The sequence below is a fragment of the Dreissena polymorpha genome, chromosome 10 (assembly GCF_020536995.1).
Source record: "Dreissena polymorpha isolate Duluth1 chromosome 10, UMN_Dpol_1.0, whole genome shotgun sequence".
NCBI lineage: Eukaryota > Metazoa > Mollusca > Bivalvia > Myida > Dreissenidae > Dreissena > Dreissena polymorpha.
In genome coordinates this window covers 71,007,499-71,020,517 of record NC_068364.1, presented here as the reverse complement: position 1 = coordinate 71,020,517, position 13,019 = coordinate 71,007,499, and the positions used below count along the sequence as shown (strand labels likewise).

Here is a 13,019-nt window from a genome sequence, read left to right as displayed (position 1 = left end):
ATCTGTGGTTTACTGGCCAGAAAATTGGACCATCAATAGTTACTGGCCAGTAAATTGGACCATCCCTAATGTGCTGGCCAATAAAATGGACCATCTGTGGTTTACTGGCCAGTAAATTGGACCATCTGTGGTTTACTGGCCAGTAAATTGCACCACCTGTGGTTAACTGGCCAGTAAATTGGCCCATCTGTGGTTTACTGGCCAGTAAATTGGACCATTTGTGGTTTACTGGCCAATAAATTGACCCATCTGTGGTTTACTGGCCAGTAAATTGGACCATCTGTGGTTTACTGGCCAGTAAATTGGACCATTTGTGGGTTACTGGCCAGTAAATTGAACCATCTGTGGTTTACTGGACAGTGAATTGGACCATTTGTTATTTACTGGCCAGTAAATTGGGCCATCTGTGGTTTACTGGTAGTAAATTGAACCATCTGTGGTTTACTGGCCAGTATAATGGACCATCAGCAGGGCCCTCAATCCATTTTAGGGGAAGCGGGTCGCTACCCTCATGAAGGGGAATTTTCGCGGCGTTTCCCTTTTTGGGGGATTTTTTTTACTTACTCTCTGATTATTACATTTGTACATGTTTGCACTATATTCATTTCCTTTTTCATAATTAAGTATGTTTGACAAGATTAAATTGAAATAGAATTGAGATATAATAATCATGAGACACGTCTTTAAAAAAAAAAAAAAATATTTTTTTTATAAACCCCCCCCCCCCAAAAAAAAGGGGAAAAAAGTATACTTTTCAGGTGGGGGACTGGGGCCGAAATTTGGCCGCAGATTTGATAGATTGAGGGCCCTGATCAGTAGTTACTGGCCTGTAAATTGGACCATTTGTGGTTTACTGGCCAGTAAATTGGGCCATATGTGGTTTACTGGCCAGTAAATTGGACCATCTGTGGTTTACTGGCAAGTAAATTGGACCATCTGTGGTTTACTGGCAAGTAGATTGGACTATGGAATTAAGGAAGTCAAACCATGGATCTATCTTTTGATATTACATTTGAGGGACAGTTCCTATTTAGGTGTGTGCTTGCTGTTTTGTGCAATCTTTGATCCTTCACACAGTGGAATTACTCAACAATGCTTTGTCTGTTTGTCTAGTCACTTAAATTACATGAACAAGTGACTGAATGCGCCAAACAGAATGTTTCAATGTGCTTACATTTTGTTACATGTATTGCTATTGTATGTGACAGGTAACCCAGACACAGGAGGGTGACAGTAGGGTCCTAGAGCTCACACAAGAAAAGTTTAACGCTGACGGCAAAACCAAGGAGGGTAAGCTGTAGTGCTGCAACAATACGCCAAAAACCGTATTGCAATATATTGCCAGTTCAAAAACCCGTATTGCAATATATCGCAATATATTGCTAACTTGTACCAAAATTATAACTTGCCAATTACCTGATAATCCCGTATATTCCAGTTTTAAAGCAAATTTTGGTAAATATTTACTATATACCGGTATATGTGCTCAAGAATAACAAGAAACACAAACATTCGCAACTTTTCTTAAGTATCAAATACATTTTGGCATCTGTTACTATTTAAAGATGTGATGAAATAACGTCCAACCCGGGCGTTTTTTTCCACTGAATACGCGTAATTCACCTGACGTGATGTTCCCATTTTTATACAACACAAAATACACCCATTCTTTCCATGCGACGTCCTACATGTCTGTATAATTTTCGCACGCTTTTTATTGAGACAAAGGATAAAGCACTTTTTATTTGACGCTATAATTTATTATTGTCGCATTAGCATTAACATTTTGAAGCGTATTTCCGAAATTTGGATTACAAATTTAATAATGCTCAATTCAGAATCGAACGAAACATTTACAGCTGTGCGCAATTAATTCAACGATAATTTGTTCAAAAGCATCGAACGAATGATCCTATATAACAACATTACTCCGTATAATATACTTTTCAGAATGCTATTTTTACGAAAAAAAATATTGACACTGCTTTGTTTTGTTTACCTTGTTATCATTATTTCGGATGGCTTTTCTGGACGAAATGTGAATGAATTTTTGTAAAATTTTCGTACCGGTATGATGAAAATCGTATCGCAATACAATATGCGGATTTCGTATTGCGATATATACCAATATACCGGTATATTGTTGCAGCACTAGTAAGCTGTAGCTGGCAAATATAGGCTTGATGCAGGTGTGGGTGAACATTTTCAGCATTGCTACTATTTCAGTATTTTATGCATGTTTAGTCGTACATAAAATACATGTATACACAATACTGTGAGTTCTGTATTTTTTAGTAGATATGTAACTAACATGAATGCGACTGTGAGCAAATCAAATTATTTTATGTTACGAAATTGACTTTTTAAAACATGAAATTTTGTGCGCATACATAGAAACAATTTTGCATTAATCGCTTGACACAGTCATCCATGATTTGTTATAGTGAGTAATTGTAATAATTTGCTTTTGATCTTTTCATAATTATGTGCTTTATATTAGGAACATACTGAGCATCTTGTTTTGTTGTTGTGGGGTACTCACTCATAAATAATAAATAAATTTGTCTTAAGATCTTTGTTGAGGCAGGACCCTTATGTCTGGTTGCTATGTGAGTGCTTGGTTGCTATGTGAGTGTTTGGTTGCTATGCAATTGTTTGGTTGCTAACTGGGTGTTTGGTTGCCAGGTGAGAGCACGGAATGGATGGTGCCTATATCAGTCTCCACATCCACATCCCCGGACACCCCAGTGCACACTGTGCTACTAGACAAGCCTTCCATGAAGGTCACATTGCCAGATGTGAAACCAAACGCATGGGTCAAGGTAGGGTAAGAAGGAGAAACTATAAATTCATGTAGAAAAAAATACAGATATTTTTAAATAGATTTTTAGCTCACCTGTCACGAAGTGACATGGTGAGCTTATGTGACCCTGTGATGTGCGGCGTCCGTTGTGTGTGCGTGCGTCCGTTCGTCAACAATTTGTTTGTGTAGACAGTACAGTCGGTTGGTGTATAACAGCTAGCTAAGGACTTCGAGTCTCATTTCAAGGTAAACACCATGCATTCAGTAATTAAACCATTAAACCTAGATAGACACATGTCTTTCCTATTGAAACATGCCAGTAGTTTTAAATTTCCGAAAAAATATTATTTGCTTACAGCGCGAATTTCATGGTACACTGACTCAGCCATTACCGGATCGCTTAGGTCTTTATCGGATTACATGTGTATCGTATTTTTTCTTGAAATTTGACACAGCATTTGTAAAAAATAATTGCAATATATGTACATTTCCAGAAAGGAAATTCATTTCTGCGTTTAATAAGACCAAGTTCATGGAAATCGCTGCACAATTGATGAAGTAATGGCTGTTCAAAGCGATGCACCCTATATTCGGGTCATGTTGAGTTGAATACCTTGTTATATATATAGATTTGATAGTGTAAAATATGTTTTCAGAGAAATCGATTTTTCGTTATAATTTGATTATTTTTCATTAAAAATGATGTTTTCACTAATTAATATCATAGCCACACGCTAACCACATGTGTATTGGACAACTTCAATTGAGTTAATATTTATTTTGAGACAATCCCCACATTCCTGAATATGGGTCACCACATGTCCGTTATTCACTAAATCCCGAGTTGCAGCTTTCATGCTTATTTTATATGGTACGCATCAATTTGGTTTCTGAGCAATCTTACTTTTGTAAAGTACACATAATACTAAAATATTACATCAATGAACATTATGTTTACCAAACAAAATCTGCAAAATTCAAGAAACCATTCGTCTGCACTTTTCCTGTCGTCACAAAAACGGTGCGTACATAACGTGACCTTGTTTTGCTTTCGAAAAAAGAACCAGTTGTAAACATTGACACACGTCAACAAAAACATGAATCGACTTAACAATGATAGGCTTTTTGTATTCAATTCATAGAAAACTATAAATCTTAACATAAATAAAAGTATTTAGCAAAAAAACGTTGTACCTATCCGTTACTCACTAAAATCCGCTATACACCAATTGACTGTAGAGGTCACAGTTTTCATCCAATCTTTATGAAATTTGGTCAGAATGTTTATCTTGATAAAATCTGGGTTGGGATTGTATTTGGGTCATCTGGGGTCAAAAACTAGTTCACTAGGTCAAAAACTAGGTCAAATAATAGAAAAACCTTGTGTAGACAATAGAGGTCGCAGTTTTCATCCAATCTTTATGAAATTTGGTCAGAATGTTTATCTTGATGAAATCTGGGTTGGAAATGTATTAGGGTCATCTGGGGTCAAAAACTAGGTCACTAGGTCAAAAACTAGGTCAAATAATAGAAAAACCTTGTGTAGACAATAGAGGTCGCAGTTTTCATCCAATCTTTATGAAATTTGTTCAGAATGTTTATTTTGATGAAATCTGGATGTGATTGATTTTGGGTCATCTGAGGTCAAAAACTAGGTCACTAGGTCAAATAATAGAAAAAACGTCAACAATTTGTTTGTGTAGACAGTAGAGGTCACAGTTTATATCCAATCTTTATGAAATTTGTCAGAATATTTATATATATGAAATCTGGGTTTGGATTGTATTTGGGTCATCTGGGATCAAAAACAAGGTCACTAGGTCAAAAACTAGGTCACTAGGTGAAATAATAGAAAAACCTTGTATAGACAATAGAGGTCACAGTTTTCATCCAATCTTCGTGAAATTTGGTCAGAATGTTTGTCTTGATAAAATCTGGGTTGGGATCGTATTTTGGTCATCTGGGGTAAAAAACTAGGTCACTAGGTCAAATAATAGAAAAACCTTGTGTAGACAATAGGGGTCACAGTTTTCATCCAATCTCTATGAAATTTGGTCAGAATGTTTATCTTGATGAAAACTGTGTTGGGATTGTATTTGGTTAGTCAGGTGAGCGATTCAGGGCCATCATGGCCCTCTTGCTACTGTTTGTAATTGTAATGAAATACCAATAAGTTTTATATTAGGATCATTGAAAAAAAAACAGAACAAATATACAACTAAAACATTGGGTAAATTAATAAACAATTGGTTTTGGTACAATATTTATCAATTTTATTAAACAGCCATATGGAAAAAAAAACATGATGATGATGATGATGATGATGATGATGATGATGATGATGATGATGATGATGATGATGACGATGATGATAACGATGATGATGATGATGATGATGTAATGACATAGATACTAAAACAAATGATTTTCATAATAATAATATAACAAATAATAATAAAAAAAGATAAATTAAATGCATGGTAATGCAAATAATAATTATGTTTCAGTTAAAATGAATGCCCTATCAATTCTTATAAATGCATTATATGACAATTATAAATCTCCACGTGCTTCCATCTGTGCAGCTAAACAGTGGTTCAGTGGGGGTGTACAGGGTCCACTACCCATCCGAGATGCTGGATGCCTTGATCCCTGCTGTGAGGAACAAGACCCTGCCCCCAAGGGACAGACTCAGCCTTGAGAACGACCTATTTGCCTTGGTAGGTGTACGGGGGTAAGACTTCAGCGATCAGGGATTTAGTACACTTTTTGACCTTAATGTGTAAAAATAAGCAGTGCTGTGGGAAAATGGGGCTTAATGCGTGTGTTTAAAGTTTCATCCCAATTAAGCCTGTGTAGTCCACACAATCATGATAAAGCCATAATTAACAGACAATTATGAAAAATCACAAGGAACAACAAAAAAATAAAAGTGTTATCTTACTGTCTCAAATTTAAGGGGCTATTTTCTTGTAGGTTCCTGCGTATATACATCCCTATGGCCTTTTATGTTTTTCAAACTTCTGTTGTCTCCGCGATTTCTGTTGCACGATTTGGAAAAGTACCTGGACCACGCCTATTTGGAAAAATTAATGTTAAAAACCCTGAATTGGGCAAATTTGCATGGGGAAATCATATGATTGAGAAAAATATGTCTTTTTAATTGCTTTAAACTTAATTGCAATAACCCATCTTAATATTTTGGTTTATTCCATTTTGCTAAAAAGTTCAGTTTGAGTGCTTATTTTACTTTTTCACATGCAGACAATGGGCTTTTGAAACAAAATTTATGCAACTTTCCTTCCTTTTGGGAATATTTTAGAGGGCTATTGGGAATCTTGTTTTGTGTATGCTAGGCAAGGGCTGGTCTGGCATCCTCTGTGGACGTACTGAAGGTCGCGGAAGGCTACATCAACGAGGACAACTACACGGTGTGGCATGACCTGGCAATGAACCTCGGTCAGATGGCCTCTATGCTGCAGTACACGGAGGGCAGCGAGGCATACAAAACATTTGCACGCCACCTGTTTGGACCGGTAGCTAGGAGCCTTGGCTGGGAGGCAAAAGAGGGGGAAAGTAGGTTGGCATAGTTATGGTTGTCAAGATATGCTTTACCCTTTTCCACTCAAATGAAAATTGCTATTTGCAAACAGCATAAACGAGAACAGCCTGCGAGTAACTCGCAGTCTGTTCAGGTTTTATGCTGTTTGCTGCTCATCAGTATCTAAGGGTTGGAAATGAAGCCTTTAAAACTTGAATCTAGTAAGAAATGTCTTAAATTAAATTTAAGTTTTGAAGGGACTACAAATGCGTCAAAATACGTATCTAAGTTGTAAAGGGTTTACACTGTACTTTGCTTAGATATGCATTTAGACAGTTTTGTAGTCCTTCAGAAAATCTATGAAATTTTTAGACCTTTCATACATAATTTAATTTTTTTAAACGCTTCATTTCCAACGGTTAGATACTGCTAAGCAGCATACAGCATGCTACCTAAACAGGTATTATGCTGGTTGTATATGGCCATTTTCACTTTGCTTCTGTGCAGGAAAGGGTTAACGCTTTGCATGCTGGGAAATTTGTCGTCTGCTAAAATATCGTCTGCTGAATTTCTAAAATTAGCATTTTCTTCGATTTTTTTTCCAAAGAATATTATCAGAATAGCAAACAGTTTGGATCCTGATGAGACGCCACGTTCTGTGGCGTCTCATCTGGATCCAAACTGTTTGCAAAGGCCTTTAAAATTCGGTTCCCGCACTGAAAAGGATAAACCATAATGCTAAGCATCAAGATACAGTTGAAATATGATACTACACATAGTAAAGGGAGATATAGCTTTCCATACGGTGCTAATTTCACAATATATTTTTAGAATCCCTACACCTATGTGATTTTTGCAATATTTGTCTTATTGTTTTGTTGAGAAAAATTTGTGGGTGAAAGCTTTCAGAATTTATATTAATATTTGTATTTATTTTTTTTTAAATCAAGAATATTTACTGATTTCAGCATTTTTTATTGGCCATAACATAAATGTGCGAAAAACTGAAGTTTAGAATTTTCAGACCAGGTTTCAGAATTTTCAATATTCTCGACTTTCACCATGTACAGATTAATTTTGTTCGAACCCCACTACCAGTGAGGTTGGGTTGCCTAATTCCTATTGTGCATTGTTGACCCCTACCGGTGAAACCGGAGGTACTTATGGTTTGCCCTCCGTGTGTCAGTCTGTAGGTCCGTCACACTTTTGTGAATCCTGCGATAACTTAAAAAGTACTTCAATGTTTTTCATGAAACTTGAAACATGGACAGATGGCAATATGGAGATTATGCACGTCAATTAATTTTGTTCCTACGTTAAAAATTGTGGTTGCTATGGCAACAAATGTTTTAAAAAAACAATTTACTGACAATGGTGGAGGTCCACCGGTAGGGGACCGTATTGCTTGGCAATCTCTTGTTAAAATAAGTGTGGTTCAAAGTTCAATGTCACTATGTAAGATCAAAAATAAAATATTAGATCTTAGTTTCTCACTATAACTTCTTAATGCCTGGAAGGGTTTTAATACTTAAAGTGATACTGAAACATGCATTCCACATGACTATCAGGGTTACTCCAGGCCAATATGTCATGTCGCTTAAGACATCCGTGCTTTACCGGGTGTGGGCTTGCAACATCCCTTGATTGTTGCAACATTTCTAGATTAGTAAACTGATGTGATATTATTATTAAGCAGTTAACTGACAAACAGTTTGTGAAGACCCTTATATAGACAAGAGATGCTCACTTCGCTGTAGTCAATGATACTTAAGGGTCGCTTAACTACCAAAATAATAGATCCAATCAATGGATTGCAACAGATAATCGTTGAGAAAATTAGCTTTGTGTTTATACATATAAGTTATACGGCATAACAAGTCTGGTGTTTATAAATACAATCTATAAGGCATTACAAGCTCGTAATACTTTTCACTAGTCCCAGGTTATTGGGCTAGTGGTAAGTGTGACTAATGCATTATATAGAGAATACTAGGTTAGCGTTGAATACAGAGAAGTTTATGTTGCGAGGCTTAGAACGCCGGAAGCGCGAGCCTTCTCTGTATTCAACGCTAATCCTAGTATACTATTTATCCCATTGATTTTTTCAACGTGACATTTAACATAAATAGATCTAATAACCTTAACAATAATTTTAATTCAGTCATAAAAGCGCTTAAAATCTAACAAATGTAACCATGCGTAGTGATATACAAGTATTTGTTCTGGTACGCAAAATAGTCTTTAAAAAATTCACACACAAACTGTAAAACAAGTAAAAATATCACCATATGCCTACATTCAATTTTAAGCAGTATGCGAATTTTAATACATTACGACCGCGAATAGATGATTTTACTCATACTATAATTTGTTTTATTTTCGAAAGAAAAAAATCAAAATCCAATATGGCGGCGATTGCTCCTGACAAAATGCTGTCGATGTCAACATACATGTACACCATCGACGACCTAGTTCTGGCTACCATAACTTTAAATGTCGCTTTTTATGATTTTTGACTGGCGCGACTTTGTACAGGTCTGTCAATACTAAATAAACTGTACGCTGAAGTTTCTTTAGCTATCGACGACCTTGACAATGTTGACGAGTAAACAGACCATTGCAGCGACTGACACTTTATTTGACAAAATATACAGGGCAATACGTTTTCCGACTTCGGACGACGAATTTAAGGACGCGCAGAACGTGTTTTTTTATATAATGTTATGGGTATGCCGTGTGTGATCCGATGCATCAATGGTGCCCATGTTAAAATCATTTTCCCGAGAACAGGGTACGACAAAAGTACAAACAAAAATTAAAACACGTAAGAACTAGTATCTTACCTTTAATTATCCTTTAAAATCCATCTAATAATACATTAAATTCAATAATTGACGATTTTGCATCTAGGGTTTTTAATAATTATTTTAGCATAGTTAAATAAAGACCCTTATGCCATTCTATCACGTTATTCAAATGAGTTTATGCACTCAATAAACTTTCTTCTTCGTCACACGCTACGTCATCTACTCTACATTAAGGCTGTTCAAATGAACCGGAGCAGTTTATCTAATAATAGCCGTTGGTAAACTCGGTTGCAATTGCAGATTTCTGCATACAAACATAATTATGTTTAAACTTGCACAGTGTTTTATTTACCTATGGTAAATGCCCTTATTGTACGAAAAAATAATTTAATATATAAATACACAAAGAAGAAAACATTCCAGTAGATCTACACAACAGATAAATGAGTAGAAAATACCCGTGTACAAAATGAGACGTTCCCAATTCCAGTGTGGTGCTATTTTTACCATCTTATACTTTACACAGCTCTATGCCTAACGTGAATTAAATAGGAAAGCAAACATAGCAGATTATTCATGAACTGTGCGATATGTGTATGGTTTGTTGTACATTCTTAACATTTAAGTTAAATGTCAAAAGTAGATCTATATGCTTTGGTTATAAACAATGCACATTTCACGAAATAAGGAAAATGTGATCAATTGACAATTCAGATATGTCGACATACAGTACATGTAGAAAACATGTGAAAAAAATCGCGTTTATAATAAATCGTCAAAAAAATAGGGAAAATGACGCAATAAGTATGTCATTTTATGACGCCATCAATCAGCTGATTCATTATACGGATGGCGAAATATTATGTCATATGACTAGATTTAAAGGTTGAAGGTCGTATAATTTTGAAGCTTAAGTTTTGTCGACTTTGTTTCTTATGAAAAATCATTCAGTGGTTAAGTAAATATAAATAAAAAAAATAACAAAGCAAAAATCGTGTAATTTTATATTTTATTTCAACATTTCTTTTGGTGAATATGTCATATATATATTTTTCTGCAAAATATGCTCATTTTCTTCTAATGGGTGACCTTAAAATTCGATCAATGAACCAAACAATATCGACCTAATTTTAGCGCATATCGCATGACGTCATTTAAAAAGTAGTCCGTGCACGCGACAGGTATATTCCACAGTGTTGAATACAAGCAAGTATATTCCACAACGTGTTATACCGTCAATGTCGCGGTGAAAATGGGATAAAAGTGGTTCTAGAAATAAAAGAGCTGAATAATCTTATACAAAAGTCTGTGATAATGACTTTTGAACATGAGTTTTAAATGTAAAATTGGGCTTTATCCATGTGCATGAAGTGTCGGCCCAGATTAGCCTGTGCAGAGACCCAGATTAGCCTGTGCAGAGACCCAGATTAGCCTGTGCAGAGTCCCAGATTAGCCTGTGCAGAGTCCCAGATTAGCCTGTGCAGAGTCCCAGATTAGCCTGTGCAGAGACCCAGATTAGCCTGTGCAGAGTCCCAGATTAGCCTGTGCAGAGTCCCAGATTAGCCTGTGCAGAGTCCCAGATTAGCCTGTGCAGAGACCCAGATTAGCCTGTGCAGAGACCCAGATTAGCCTGTGCAGAGTCCCAGATTAGCCTGTGCAGAGTCCCAGATTAGCCTGTACAGAGTCCCAGATTAGCCTGTGCAGAGTCCCAGATTAGCCTGTGCAGAGTCCCAGATTAGCCTGTGCAGAGTCCCAGATTAACCTGTGCAGAGTCCCAGATTAGCCTGTGCAGAGTCCCAGATTAGCCTGTGCAGAGTCCCAGATTAGCCTGTGCAGAGTCCCAGATTAGCCTGTACAGTCCACACAGGCTAATCAGGGATGTCACTTTCCGCTTTTTGGGAATTTTTTGCTTAAAAGGGTCTCTAATAACTGGAAACCAGTGAAGCGGAAAATTATGTCCCTGATTAGCCTGTACAGACTGCACAACTGGGATTACACTGAACACACATGCATTAAGCCCAGTTTTGCCAGAACTTGCCTCATATGTACATGTATGTACCTCAAGTCGCAGTCTTATACTACTTAGGTGTTTTGACGTCCATGTTGAGAGAGCTTGCGTTGGTACGCCTTGGTCGCTATGGTGACCCTGATACGGTTGCCGAAGCTCGCAGAAGGTTTGAAGATCACTTTGAGGGGAAATCAGTGCTTCCTGCAGACTTACGGGTGCCGGTAAGTTGGGGGTGTCTGCTTGTGGGTGTTTAAAGACCAAATCGAAAAAATGTTTGAAAGATGAATTTGTAACTGCATTCCACGTGTAGGTACACCATAAAGTCTCTATAATTCTAATCTTTAATCTTTATCTAAGCTGACATGGCAATGTTTGAATGCACAGATTTAATGTCTTTAGGGATTTGCTCGCAGTTTGTCGATGAGTTCTGTTGTTATGGGTCAAAAATACTTTCTCAAATTTCCATTACTCCATTCAAATATTGCTCCCCTGAATAATATTTATCTATTGAAAAACAGATTATATTTATATTTGTAAACTTGATAAGACTTACTTTAATGTTAACTTTCCATAAAACATTTTAAAATACGTGTGAAAGTATATATCAAATATTATATCGGGAAAGTTTGAATCCATGATTGAATATAAATATGAGCAGTTCTCTGCCAAAATGGGGTTTAATGCATGTGCGTAAAGTGACGTCCCAGATTAGCCTGTCTGCTTGATTTTTGCTAAGAAAAGACTTTTTATGCCCCTGGATCGAAAGATCGGTGGTATATTGTTTTTGGCCTGTCTGTCTGTCTGTCTGTCATTCATTCATTCATTGTGTGTGTCCCAAAACTTTAACCTTGGTTAAAGTTTTGCAATAACTTTTGCATTATTGAAGAAATCAACTTGATATTTGGCATGCATGTGTATCTCATGGAGCTGCACATTTTGAGTGGTGAAAGGTCAAGGTCATTTTTCAAGGTCAAAGGTCAAATATATGGCTTAAAAGCGGTGCAATAGGGGGTATTGTGTTTCTGACAAACACATCTCTTGTTTGAAAAAAAGAATGTCATAAAAGCAGAAAGTGTTGACCCTGGTTAGCCTCTGCAGACTACACAAGCTTTCTGGGACGACACTTTACGCACATGCATTAGACCCTCTTTTCACAGTGCACAGCTCATGTATTTATATAACACATGTATAGCCATAGGACTGGTTATTGTTACCAGCTAGTAAATTTTGTAATGCATTTTTTTTTCAGGTTTACACGACAGTCCTGACAAATGGCAATTCGGAGACCTTTGACAAAATGCTGAAGGTAAACCTGTTTAATATGGTAACAAGTAGCATGACAACTACTGCCTTGATACACCCCACCCACACAACCCTCCCCGCCAACCATACACAAACTGTGCATAAAAGCATTCGTTAAAATCCTTCCTCATAAAAAAACAAAAGTAAACTTTCCATCATCGACCAGTCTTGGTACTATTCAAGATGACTTCCAAAATGGTTATAAAAAGGAGAATACTGTTACCTTTGTATGCCTGATAATTATTTTCTCTGCTTGATTTATAAAAATTGTGGGACCAAATTCATGAAATATTTTTACCTGAGCACAACCTTGTGCTCATGTGGAGTTTTTTTTATTGCCTTTTTCCGTTGTGTGTTATCTGTAGAGAAACAATTGCCTTATGAACACTCTAGAGGTTGGATTTATAATTACCAAATGGTCTTGAAACTTTTTCAAAAAGTCCCATTGATATCTGACCCTAGTTAGAAACTTGGTCTTGTGGGTTCATAAACTATGTCATTAGGGCTAATTTAAGAAAAAGCTTGTGAACGCTGTAGAGGAGAAATTTATTCTGTAAT

The 13,019-nt window shown here is 36.5% G+C and overlaps 1 protein-coding gene across 1 annotated transcript in view; it reads left to right on the top strand.

Annotated features, from left to right (window-relative positions):
• LOC127847115 (puromycin-sensitive aminopeptidase-like) overlaps positions 1-13,019 on the top strand; it is a 53,785-nt gene that overhangs the window by 29,637 nt on the left and 11,129 nt on the right. The window contains exons 11-16 of the mRNA XM_052378748.1: positions 1,209-1,290; positions 2,686-2,822; positions 5,389-5,523; positions 6,160-6,379; positions 11,238-11,380; positions 12,409-12,465. Of these exons, the coding sequence (XP_052234708.1) occupies positions 1,209-1,290; positions 2,686-2,822; positions 5,389-5,523; positions 6,160-6,379; positions 11,238-11,380; positions 12,409-12,465 (774 nt within the window). The remainder of the gene's footprint in view (positions 1-1,208; positions 1,291-2,685; positions 2,823-5,388; positions 5,524-6,159; positions 6,380-11,237; positions 11,381-12,408; positions 12,466-13,019) is intronic.